This window comes from Bombina bombina, chromosome 3, assembly GCF_027579735.1.
Source record: "Bombina bombina isolate aBomBom1 chromosome 3, aBomBom1.pri, whole genome shotgun sequence".
Lineage (NCBI taxonomy): Eukaryota > Metazoa > Chordata > Amphibia > Anura > Bombinatoridae > Bombina > Bombina bombina.
The window spans coordinates 1,016,789,518-1,016,802,908 of NC_069501.1; the positions used below are offsets into that span (position 1 = coordinate 1,016,789,518).

Below are 13,391 nucleotides of genomic sequence, written 5' to 3' on the forward strand. Positions count from 1 at the left end.
GCCAATTACGATCAAATAAAAAAAATAAATTTTTTTTTTACAAAATTATTTACATACTGCTTGTGCAATCATAGTACAAATGGTTGTAAAAGCATCTCTGGGATCCCCTTTGTTCAGAAATAGTAGACATATATGGCTTTAGTGTAGAGATTACCCTAAATAAACATCGGCATAGCTTTTTTGCAGCTTTGCTTATCTTCAATAATCAACTTAAGTTATACAAAAGTAAGATAACAATTGCTAACAGGGTAATACTACCAAAATACATACATAAGAATCAATAATAATGTGGTCAGCCCCTTAGCCCATCCAACTTAAGCATACTGTACTCCTGCACACAATTATCCATTTTATACTGCTGACTTCTTTTTATCCCCTCTAAGGCCCTCAAATCATAAGCACATAACCTTTAATAGGGCCTTTTATTTCTCAGAATGACTTTGGGACGTGTCCCCGCCCCTCCCCCCCACCCACCCCCCCCCAACCGCCAAGGAAGGGGAAGAGAAAAAGAAAGAAGAAGAAAGAAAAGGGAAGAGAAAGAAAAAAAAAAAAGGAAAGGAAATCCCCAACAAAGTGACAAGGGAGTCTACCATACCCCTAGTAATACTAATTCCGAATTTCTAAAAGGAAAGATCATATAATCAATTTCGGTTGATGTGAAGATTTTAATGAATAAAGACCACTTCATAAAAAACTTTTTAATGTCCTCTTCATCATTCATGTTGGTATCTATCTGTTCTAATATACACTGTTTTTTAAGGCAGTTTTTAACCTCGTTAACCGAGGGGGTTGCCGACGTTTTCCATTTTTTAAAAATTAAGTATCTAGCTGCTATAATTACCATATTGATTAATTTATGTTGGGGATGTAGCTTCTCCCTATCTTTCTTTAGAAATACCATGTAACTCAAGGATAGATCCAGAGGGCCGATCTTGACGGTATTTTTTAGCCAATATTCCACTTTCCTCCAGAATTGACCCATTCTAGGACAGCTCCATATCATATGCACCAAGTCAGCACCATATTTTGAACATTTTGGGCATTTAATAAATTCTGTGTTCCCACATTTAAGACCTTTCTCTGGAGTGAAGTATGTCCTATATAGGAGTTTCACCTGTGTTTCCCTCCAAGTGGCAGAAAGTGTAGTCTGAGCTATTCTTGTAATAGAACCTTGTATCAATTGAGCATCGATATTGCTCTCTAATATTAAGTTATTCCAGTCTGCCGAGAGTTTCTCGAGATTTGAAGTGCCCCCGAGGGAGACAAGAAGGTGGTAACATGGGGAGATAGACATCAGTCCATTTCCTACCAATGTTAACCACCCCTCCAATCCTCCCCAGGACCAAGGGGAGTTTGTATCCTTCAAGAGTTCCACTACAAAATGTCTGGCTTGGAGGTATGCAAAAAATTCCTTATTTGGAAGATCAAATTCATGCCTAAGTGATTCGTATGCTTTTACCACATAATTCTCTCTATCAATGAGCTGGATGACCCTTGCCAATCCTACGTTATGCCATCTTTGAAATACTGCTGATTCTATTCCCGCCGGGAATTTAGGGTTACCTAGGAATGAAGCAAACTTTGATACATTGCAGTCCAGAGATAGTGCCTTGCCCATGAGTGCCTTGCCCATGAGTGCATTGCCCCTAGAGCATGTCATTTTAAGACACTTTTAAATTCACTTATATTTTCAAATGTGCTTAGTTCTCTTGGTATCCCTTGTTGAAAAAGAATATGCACATATCCTACACTAGTGGGAGCTAGTTGCTGATTGGTGCCTGCACACATTTTTCTCTTGTGATTGGCTAAATAGATGTGTTCAGCTAGCTAATTTGATTATAGAAGTACATTGGAAAGTTGTTTAAAATGGTATGTTCATATTCAAATCATGAAAGAAAATGTTGGGGTTTCCTGTCCCTTTAAGGATGGGGCCCTATATGTATCTAGGTCTTTTTGATGGCATGTTATAAGTGCCTAGAGACTCCCTCATTAAAAATATATATATATATATATATATATATATATATATATATATATATATATATATATATATATATATATATATATATATATATATATATATATATTAAAAGTTTAAGGTTGTAAGCAAAAGTTTTTTTGTTTCTTCTAGTGTTTGTGGACGCCTGATAATTAACCAGCCATTACAGAAAATTAACCAGAGATTAGATTCTGGATAATTTTCAAAATAGAGGGCATTTTAGTTTTTAATTAAAAAAAAGTAGTTTTTTTTTAAAATTAAAAATAACTGTACTAGGCAGTTTTTGGGGTCTAAAGTTGGTGGGAGTGGGTTGTGAAAAAAAAACTGTGTGTTCCCAGTAAATATATATGTATATTAATATATAAATCAATGTAAATATTTGCATAGGAAATTAGCACATCTAGGCAAGTATCCCCGCTTGCTTTTCCCCAGAAATAACTCATATACAATGTTACCAATGCACAAGAGAATTCTGGGTAAGTTATGCAAATTAGATATGCAAATTCTCAGTTTTTTTTTGCTTCAAAATAATACTGTTTTAACACAGCTATCCTTTTAACAGGATTATTACAGCAAAAGGATAGCTGTGTTAAAACAGTATTATTTTGAAGCAAAAAAAAACAGAGAATTTGCATATCTAATTTGCATAACTTACCCAGAATTCTCTTGCGCATTGGTAACATTGTATATGAGTTATTTCTGGGGAAAAGCAAGCAGGGATACTTGCCTAGATGTGCTAATTTCCTATGCAAATATTTACATTGATTTAATTTTGAGACATGGAGGATTTTAATTTCAGTTTTTTATCTCCCCCCATAATTTTAATGAATTTTTATATTAATATACACATATATATGTATGTGTTAATATGTGTATATACACGTATTAACACCTAAATATGTATGTATAAAATCATATACATTTATATTTAAAAAATTGCTGCCATCGCTGTGCTACTTACCACTTCTCTGACGGCATGAGAATAAGGTTCCCAATGGAATCTTGAGCACAGTGCTTCCCAGCAGTTAGTGTGCACTGGTATTACACAGTGGATCGCAAATATCGCTTTCATGAAAGTGTTATATAGCGATCCACTTGTAATCTTGCCTTAAAGCAATAATCTTCAAATTGGAGTAGGAGCTTCAATCTCTGGTATCTTCTTAGTATAAGTAGAAACTGTTGTATGGTGAGTGTGTGATACCTCACAAGATCTCCTTGCCAGCTTCAGATTATGGGATCAAAATGTTATTGTTTTGAATATGTGGTTTCACTTTAAAGTATTATTAGGTGTTTAGCTACAAGTAGGGGCACATTCACAATAAGCAGGGCCGGCGCTCCCACTAGGCAAACTAGGCAGCCGCCTAGAGCGCACTACCGCCTAGGGCGCAGCCGGCCATGACTGCTGTGATTTGGGTCTCAAAGTATGCAGAGCGATGATACCAGCGCTTTATGAGTGACACTCTCAGACTCAGTCAGTGAATGTTCTTAGCGTCAGCACACGAGTTATCACTCATCTCAGTTAGTCCCTGGACTGTCTGCAAGCAGTGCGCTATGACTCCTATGTGTCTCCTGTCCTGATATGACTAAGCCTCGAAGTGATTGCTCCCAACAAGCAGTGGCCGCCTACTGGTGATGTCACATCACGTGTGCGCACTGCACTAAGCATGTGCAGTATAGTAATCGTGGGGAAAGTGAGGTGGATTGTGGAGGAACGGAGAAGTCAGAAGTTTCAAGGATCCATCTGTTGTGGAGTCTAGAGACTGGAGATCTGATCTGATGTATATTACTCCTTTACTACCCATTCCTAGGGATGGGCGAATGTCTTTATAGTCTAATTTGATTGTTAGAAAGAATGTTATTGTAGAAATTCGATTTACATAATCAAATGTTGATAAGAACGAATATTCTTAAAAATTCTGTAATCGAGTGCTATTTACAGTTTTCAAATGTCCCTTTCGGTTTTGAATGTTCATAAGCTGAACAGATAGCTCAGCATGCTAAGGCACTGTGGCTGAGCTCTGTAGCAACCCAAGGGTTGCAGTATCGATTCCAGCCTTTCATCCTTCCGAGGTTGATAAAATGAGCAGCGCCTTGAGACCCTCACGGGTGATTAGCTGTGCTTTACAAGTACCCAATACATACATAATTAGATTGAATGTCCACATGAGACATTTTTAATGTAACATTCCATTTAACAAATACTATTCAGAAGTTCAATAGTATATGTGGTAAGGTAAGGAATTTAGTAAATTGATACAGATATATATATATAAATAAATATATCAATTCAAATGTTTCTATTTCCAATATTGCATAATTTGAATACTACATTTAAAGAAAGCATTAGAAATACTATTACAAATATATAAATTCGAATTTTTCGAATACGAATATTGCATAATTCAAATCAAATTATTACAAAAATTTGAATCGAATATTACATTTAAAGAAAGCATTAGAAATACTATTACATTAAACAAATATTAGAATGTTGTATAAACGAATGTGTTTTCAAATTTTGCAAAACATTTGCCCATCCCTACCCAATCAACATTATTATATTAATATACTTTATTCTATTTAAACCTCTAAATGTCTGCCTATTTCTAAACCACTATAGACAGCCTCTTATCACATGCTTTTTATTTTATTTTCACCTGCTAATCCATGTGAGCCATATAGATAACATTGTGCTCTCTCCCGTGGAGTTGTGCATGGCACTGCACTAATTGGCTAAAATGCAAGTCAATAGATAATAAATAAGTAGCCAGGGGCTGTCAAAGAGGTTTACAAGGTAATCACAGAGGTTACAAGTATATTAATATAGCCATGTTGGTTGTGCAAAACTGGGGAATAAGTATTAAAGGGATTATCTATCTTTTTTAAAAATATATAATTTTTGGAGTAGTCTGTCCTTTTAAGCACCAGCCCTGAGCTTCATTGGAAACCATTTGTTTACTTTAGTATCAGTCAACAGTACAACTCATATAGACTCTTATTTTTGTCTCTGCAGATTTCAGAGTCATGTTCTGAGGATCCTTCTGCACCTGAACACAGAGGTAATGAAAAGATTACAGCAGAGCTGAGTTCCCCAGATACTGGGGAAGAAGAAAATGATGGGGGTCTGTCACCTACAGCACCAAGTCAGCAAACTCCTGCAGAAAATCCATGTCCTGGGACTGGCAGAACCAGACGCCTTTCAGATATTCGTACATGGTTTGGAGATAACTTTTTTCACTCATCAGAAGAAGGTAAATCAGATCTGTTTAATCTGCATTTCTGTTATAAATTCATGTAACTGGGTAAAATGAAACTAATTTAGTTGGATACGTGTTTTCTCTGTAGCACATTCTAAAAGTTTGTAGAAGAATGCTATATGCAAATAAAGGGACAGGAAGTCCTAACTTGTGTCTGCAATACTTCAACTGCCCAGTTCTGTATTCTGTGGAGCAGGTGCATACTCAGTTTAGGTTCAGGGAGCAATATAGCTTCTGATTAGCTATACTACTTGTCAATTAAAAACATAAAAAGGAATGCTACAGAGGACTGGCGATGTGAGCAGAAAGGAGAACCCAATGGGTTGCCAAAATAGTGTTTGGAAAACTTTTTGAATGGGTCGGAGGGACTGAGCAGCCTTTCCTGCAATGCTTTTAAAAATTGCAGAAACAAAGTGTATATATGTATGTTTTTGCCCAGTTAAAACCCACAACATGCATCTGTTCTGCTTCAGCTTTCAGGTGAGCTGGGTATCTAAAAGGGACTATAACCACCCCTCACATAGAGCAGACTGGGAACTTTGAAAAGATTGACCTTGGGGGCCCCATGATTTCTGTAAAAACCCAGTCACCTAACCCAATAGAAGCAGTGACTCTAATACACTGATGAGCTGTCTAGGATTTGTAACAGTAAGAGAATTCTCAGAGCAGATGCAGAAGATAGACATGTGGGAAATTTGTTTGAGTAGAAGTGAAACGTGAGAAATTACCAGAAAGACGGAGAAAGAATTAGTGTATGAGGGAGGAGAAAGGACTTAGTGAGTGAGAAACAGCAACCATATTGCAAAAAGTGTCTGATACAAACAACAAGAGCTAAAGAGCCTGCTTGTCTGTATTTCTCAGCCACCTCATCTAACGTAAAAGTACACTGAAACTTATTGCTAGCATTTGTTTATGTTATTTCCATCATTAAGATAGGACAACATTATATATATATATTCCCCAGAAAGGTACTCACAGGTCTTACCAAACTTCAAAAATCTTATTTAATGCTGCATAAAAAAATAAGTTCAGACAACGGTGACGTTTCAGCCCTCCTGGAGCGTTTTTTCAAGACCACCACACGAATATTTATCTATCTATATATATATATATATATATATATACATTCAGGGCCTATATGTTGATTTATCACATTTAATAGTGGGTAGCGATGGGTAGTGTGCAATTAACCTGTTGTGCTCAAGGTAAAATTCATTGATCAGGTTGTGTTTGTTTTGTTGACTGTTTGTGATTGCATGTACATTAAGAAGAGCTCATCTGCAGCTGTTAACATGCAACTTATCAAATAATAGATATGTGGTACCTATAGAACTCACTTAAATAGCACATATTTATTGGTGGCTGGGGCACCTCCATGTTCTTTGGAGCATTGTTAAGGAATTCAATGGTCAGATGTACAAGCCATAAACTTTAAGTGCCTCAAATTTTTAAATTATGTATCCAAGGGGTTATCCCGGCTGTAGATAGCTTAATCTTTTAGGAATTTATTTTTGTTGTAAACAAGGAACAAATTATATCTGAAGTTTAGACTTGGGGATTTCTGTATTTTCTGTAATCCCTTGTTGTTTTTTTTTTTTTTAAGTATTTTTTATTGAGGTTTTACAGAACCAACATAAAACATAGTACGCCTTTTTGGTAACAGGAAAAAAGTACAAAGAAAATGAAGCAAAACATTTCAGCAGTATTATATAACATCAATATTAGGCTAATGGAACCTCAGTTTTTCAATAAGATAGCATAAATGAGTGATCATCGAATAACATATCTTTAGTGTCGATAGATCATAATTTTTAAAAGTAGCAAAGAATGTGTATATAATGGGGGGGGGGGGAATTCAGCGGGTAAGCACCGCTATGCATATAGGTAAAAAGGGTGGAGGGCGGAGCTTAAGATAAATGTAGGTAATTCAAGGTATATGGCGGGGACAGTTTTCTTTATCACACGCAACTAATTTCGAACTTATATGAATAAGAGTAGTGTGCAAAACCTTAATGCAAGCTTCTAGTTCCAAACTACATAATGGCTAGTAGTGAACGCGCCAGGCCTATGCTATACTTCATGACCCCACATATGAAATATCCCATGAGGAGAGCGGAATGTAAAGGTAAGTGTACATAATAGTGCATTATATCCAAAAACAGGGTATAAAAGAGCTTTCTAAAAAAGGGAGGCTAGGTGAGCCAGAAAATCAAACTATTTTTCTCTCTGTTCCCCTTAGGTAAACCATTACTTTGTCACATCATAAGACTCCACTGTTCGGTACCGTGTGCCTGGAAGCATATCTTAGATTTGGAGTTTTGTTATATTATATATAAGATGTCTGTAGATATCTACCAAAGGATATATTGAGGTGTACCACAAGGACTAAACTGTCAAACACCTGAGTGTCAATAACTGATCGTTAGCCCTCAGTATAGTATTAGTAATAGTATATAGTATATAGCGGAGGGGAATAACAGTCTTATGAAGTTAGCTGTAGACAGGGACAACATATGTATGGTACACATCATATTCATAAAGCGATTCAGTAATTCATAAAGGCTATAAGACTTAGTGTGGAGAAGCATATTAGTCGCCACAAATATCTATCTATAGTAATAACCTTAAATATTGATCTATAACTAATGTTTAACACTAACAAGCTTGAGGGATATCTACAATATTAGCAAATAATAGTGCTAATTGAAGCTTACAAAGAGCATGGAAAATTTCTTCTAAGTAGACCAGAGGAGGATTAGCAACTTTTGGTAATAATATATTGCGAGTAGACCCATTGCCCTATCTTAAAACCATTTGCCCTATGTTTGGAAAGCAAAGTACACCATAGGAAGTTAGTAGAGAATACTATGTCTGAGGATTTCTACTAGATGGCTCTTCTGCATAGTCTGACTCGCATATCCACTAAACACCAGGTGCAAACATATATTCTCTGTGTAAAAACTGGACTAGAAGATAAAATTATACTACTATAGTACTAAAGGGGAGTTTCTCTATGTGCACAGAAAAGGAGTAACTATAGAGAATACTTAATGTTCCCTATGTGTAGTGTATACCAAAGGCCATTATCATATAATATGTATAAAATAAACTAAAGAATAATCTTATAGAATAGAATGCTATTACCAGAAGTATAGGAAGCAAACTGTAGCCGGATAACTATATCTATGTATAGAACAGAGTGAGTATATATAGAGTAGTAGTGAGAATGTAAGACGCTGCAATCTTCCAGAGAACTCAGGTAGCCCAAGTAATATAAGTTTGAAATTGGGAAATGTATGCCTGTTAATAAATAAGTGTGCTATGGCTTTAGATAGAGACTGCAACTGGTACGTAATAAACTGCACGCAGACAGGAAAATAAGTTCTTGCAAATAAAAAGTGTGCATAAGGAGCTATTTTGAACCCTAACATTTAGAGGTAGTAGACTCTTTTCAGATGGAAGATGACATGTACTGTAAGACTGTCCCCAACAATATCTTAGAGACTTCAAACATTATAAGTTACTGAACATTTAGGACATGGACATATTATAGGGTGTGTGCTTACGATAATACTCTCTCATGTGTGATCTACCTAGCGACCTGCCACTCCTCAAGTTAAGTAGGTGTATAAGAAAATATATTACTGGGGACTGTTATGTATTTTCAAAGCGAGCTTAGCATGCTATATGGTTGTGAAGGCAAGGAAGGTGTATAAGGCAGAAATATGATAACATCCTTAAAATCTGTTCAGATATAACACCCTGGCCTAGCACATATAAGTTCACATGAGTATAAGGTAACTCCTAACCGGGGATCAACATGTGTATGTCAGCATATAAAGAAGCTTGTATATAAACTGTCATTTATACATAGGCTTAATGGAGGCAAGGAAAAACATTTTTGAACAAACCTGAGTAAAAACTAAGCTGAATGTAATGGACCGGGGTTACTATGAAAACATATAAGGAACCCAAAAGAACTGATAGCCCCCAGCAGTACATTCTGATATCCAAAACAGAAGTTTTAATAACAATAAAAGGAATATAAACCCAGTATGTGAGGAGAGTCTATCAAGAGATAGACAGCAGTAATGGAGGTATTAAGCGCCAAATTAGTTCCTTCACAGCCTCAGTGTCCACATATCTCATCGTATACATGTGAAAGGTGGGCAAAGAAGACAGGGGTGCTGCTGATCCAAATCTATCCCACACCCGTTCTGAGGCCAAAAAATGAGGGAGCTGCGGTCTGTGTCAGCTTTGGCTTTGTCCCAGAAATGTCTATGAGTAATGGAACTATCAGCAGGACGTTTATTCGTTGTCTAACAGGTCTCTCTGTTAATGTCCAGATATATGTCAGTCGCCATCTAGTAACCCCTCTGCTTGGTACAAAAGGTAGGATACTTATCTGGGGAGTTCCTTCTATATAAGTCCCGAGTTTCTCAGTGCAGAGTCCTATGGTCCCAAGAGTAGAAAAGGCAGAAGCAGCAAAATGATGCGACCTGTCATCGAATGCACCGATCGTGACTGTCATAGCTCTGCTTGAGTCCGGGGGGCCGGCCGCATCTCTCCCTACAACATCAGCGTGTCTATCCAGGATGATTTCAGCCATTGCAGGTCGTTGGGGCTGTGAGCCGTGTACAGTAGCACTGCCTTGCTGAGCGTCACTGGGCCGCTGCTGCCCCTCAGTCAGAGTCCCGTTCCGGGAGGGCATTCCATAATAAGAAAGAGAGGGGTTACCTGCATGATCTATGGAGGGTAGGCTCTTGTTCAGGAAGGGAGTGTCGTATCTGATCTCCTTGCAGATCGATGCAATATCCTCATACTGGCAATCCATTTTACTCTCCAGCTCCCGCAGGAGGAATTTGACGGTTGTATGCAGGTCCTCCATTGCAAGACAGTGTCCCAAACGTGCTATACTCTATATAGATCCTCGTGTAAGTTATACACTTTAACTGTTTGGCCCCTCAGCAAGTGTAGTTACCCCGCAATTGTCAGGAGCTAAGTAGAAGTGGGGGGTTCAAAGGTCCCAATCGATAAAGCGGCTTTCAATACGCTAATCCTCCAAGGTTTCACAGATAAAGATAGGGATAAAAAGAATAGTTAGCGTCTCTGCTCTAGAGGAATATGGGCGCCATTTCCCGCTGTCAGGGCCTCTTCATATTAGAGTACTATACCGCCATTGCTGTATTGAAGAAGCGTCCAAATATACCTTCACTGCGTGTATGGGCTCTTATTTGCAAAGTTGTAAAGGATATTATAGCTTCTTTAGTCCAGAAATCTCGCTATAATTGAATAACTATAAGGTTATAAAAAGGAGCCTCTGATAAACATGTCTGGTCTCATTGGCGGTTAGCTCCGCCCCCTAATCCCTTGTTTTATTACTGAACATTTTACAACAGCATTTTTGAGGTTTCCTGTGGGTCGGTTTAATTTTTTCACTTAGATTAAAGGGACAATGTGCTTGAAAATTGTTATTGTTTAAAAAGATAGATAATCCTTTTATTACTCATTCCCAAATTTTGCATAACCAACTTTGTTGTGTCAATATACTTTTTACCTCTATGATTTCCTGTATCTAAGTAACAAAATTGAGTCCGATCACCCAGAACTGTTAACGTAGTGTCTCTAATAAAGAACCTGTCATACAGTCTTGTGGACCCTCTTACCGCAAAGGCATGATCAATGAGTCCTCTTCTGGTTTCTCCTCTCGGCACAGCTCTGTCCTCAGAGCCCGTCCGATCAGGTAAGGTGAAGTGGTGTACTGACCTTCGCTATCATATAGCGGCATGGCTAACTTTTCTGCTCTGGAGAGCCGGTTCGAGAGCGATGCATCTCCGCGCTCCTCCTCCCAACTCCCACCAGCCAGCATTCTGTGTCTTTTGTGTGCTTCACTTTTTATTATAAATTTCCTATAAAGCTGGTTTTATCAGTATCGTATGTTTCCAGAACTTTTTCCTTTTGCTCTTACCTGTATCTAACCCTCTGTAGACTGCCCCTTATCTCAGTGCTTTTTACAATCTTGCATTTTAGTCAATTAGTGCTAGCTCTTGTATAAACATTATTGTTCTACAAGGGAATGGGCACAATGTTATCTATATAACAGACATGAACTAGCACTGTCTGGCTATTGTACAAGATTTTAAAACCTAATAAAAAGCACTGAGATAAGGGGTGACCTGCAGGGTCTTAGAAACGGGCAAACTTATAGGTTCAGTGTTTTCCACAGAAAGGTATGCCAGTTGGGTGGCATTATGAAGTAGCCGGGTGGGGGATAATGTAATCCTTTGCAATATTATAACATTTTGTGTTATTTATAAATGTTACTTAAGATATTCAATGTACAAATTAATTGCATAATTTAACAAATTGTTTTAAGACATTTAATATTAGCTCATTTTGGCTTAATAATGGCTTAAATTTTAGCCGGGTGGTCAGTACAGTTAGCCGGTTGGTGTACCCGCTAAATAGTCCATGGGTAGAACACTGAGGTTATAAAGTATATTAATATAACAATGTTGGTTATGCAAAGCTGGAGAATGGGTAGTAAAGGTGTTATCTATCTTTTTCAACAATAAAAAAAATCAAGTAGTCTGTCCCTTTAAATATTTTTTAATCATTTCTGTATTTGTGCTTCAATGCAGATTTTCTGAAATAACAGCACACTTTTGCCTATTTATGTAGTTATATTTGATTAAACACCTTTGCCTGCCTAATATGTGGTCAGTTTATGTTCCTGGGCTTGTTTCTCCTCTCCTGTATGTAGGCTTTAGTGATTCTGAGGTAATTTGCGCCAGTCTAACAGGTCAGCTTAAAGGATCCACGACTTTATTTACTATCATGCAGAAACTAACAGTTGTTAGTGAAACAAGCACTCGTAAAATGATAGCTGTAAACTAAGCAGCCAGGGCACACTACCTAATTGACTCAATGTTTTCAAATTGTTATAAATGCTTAAAGTGAAGGTAAAGTTTGATGAATGAATGCCCGTTTTTTAAAAATACCATTAAAAAAAGAAGCACTTTGATTCATCAAAGTTTAGAAAGCAGCCGTTTTGTTTATAAACTTACCTTTCTTCTTTTCACAGCCGAAGCAGCTTCCCCCGCCCCAAGATCCTCTCTTCGCAGGTCAGCAATGACTAATCCGGCTTTCTCCAATCACGGCATGGCCTCAGGCAATGATTCCTCTGGGGGGGGGGAAAGCCGTGATTGGAGGAAGCCGGATTAGTCATTGTTGACGTGTGAAGAGAGGATCTCCGGGCGGGGGAAGCTGCTCAGGCTGTGAAGAGAAGAAAGGTAAGTTTTTAAACAAAACGGCTGCTTTCTAAACTTTGATGAATGAAAGTGCACCTGTTTTTAATAGTATTTTTAAAAACGGGGCTTTCATTCATCAAAGTTTACCTTCACTTCAAGATAGTATCAGTAATGCAAATATGATATTCTGTAACAAATTAAAGCATGTATTTCTGCTTTAGAATGTCATTTAATTATATCTCTTGAAATGTTCTCAAACTTTTTCACCTTAACACATGTAAGAAATCTGAATTAAAGGGCCATAATACCCAAATGTTTAAACACTTGAAAGTGATGCAGCATAGCTGTAAAAAGCTGACTAGAAAATATCTCCTGAACATCTCGATGTAAAAAAGAAAGATATTTTACCTCAAAAGTTCCTCAGTAGCCACCTCCCATTGTAAAGGATTTCTAAGCAGCATTTTAGTGTGTCTGTCCTGGGACATCTGAAGGGATGAGCATTGTGCACTCTCATCTTATTTCACCAATCAGGTAAAGGAAGTTTACAATGAAATCTCATGAGAGTCAAGTCAAATCTCATGAGATCACAGTAAAAGTTCATGACCTCAGCACTGCTGATGCTGATTGGCTGCTGTTCATTTCTTCATTTTTTTTATTTTTTTTTACCTGCAGCTGGGAGCAGTTGAGTATAGGGTTGCCACCTGTCCCTTAAAATACAGAACACTTATAAATTACACATGCTGCAGGGTGTGCAGGGAGGAATATGAATAGTGCTGTCCAGAAACACAATGCATGTTCCTCCCTGCACACCCTGCAGCATGTATAACTCATAAGTGTCCAGGAAAACATGGCTGAGGTGTCAACCCTAGTTGAGTATAACTTTTT

At 37.5% G+C, this 13,391-nt stretch overlaps 1 protein-coding gene across 1 annotated transcript in view; it reads left to right on the forward strand.

Annotated features, from left to right (window-relative positions):
• ARHGEF25 (Rho guanine nucleotide exchange factor 25) overlaps positions 1-13,391 on the forward strand; it is an 825,360-nt gene that overhangs the window by 242,330 nt on the left and 569,639 nt on the right. The window contains exon 2 of the mRNA XM_053708199.1: positions 5,013-5,250. Coding sequence (XP_053564174.1) covers positions 5,013-5,250 — 238 coding nt within the window. The remainder of the gene's footprint in view (positions 1-5,012; positions 5,251-13,391) is intronic.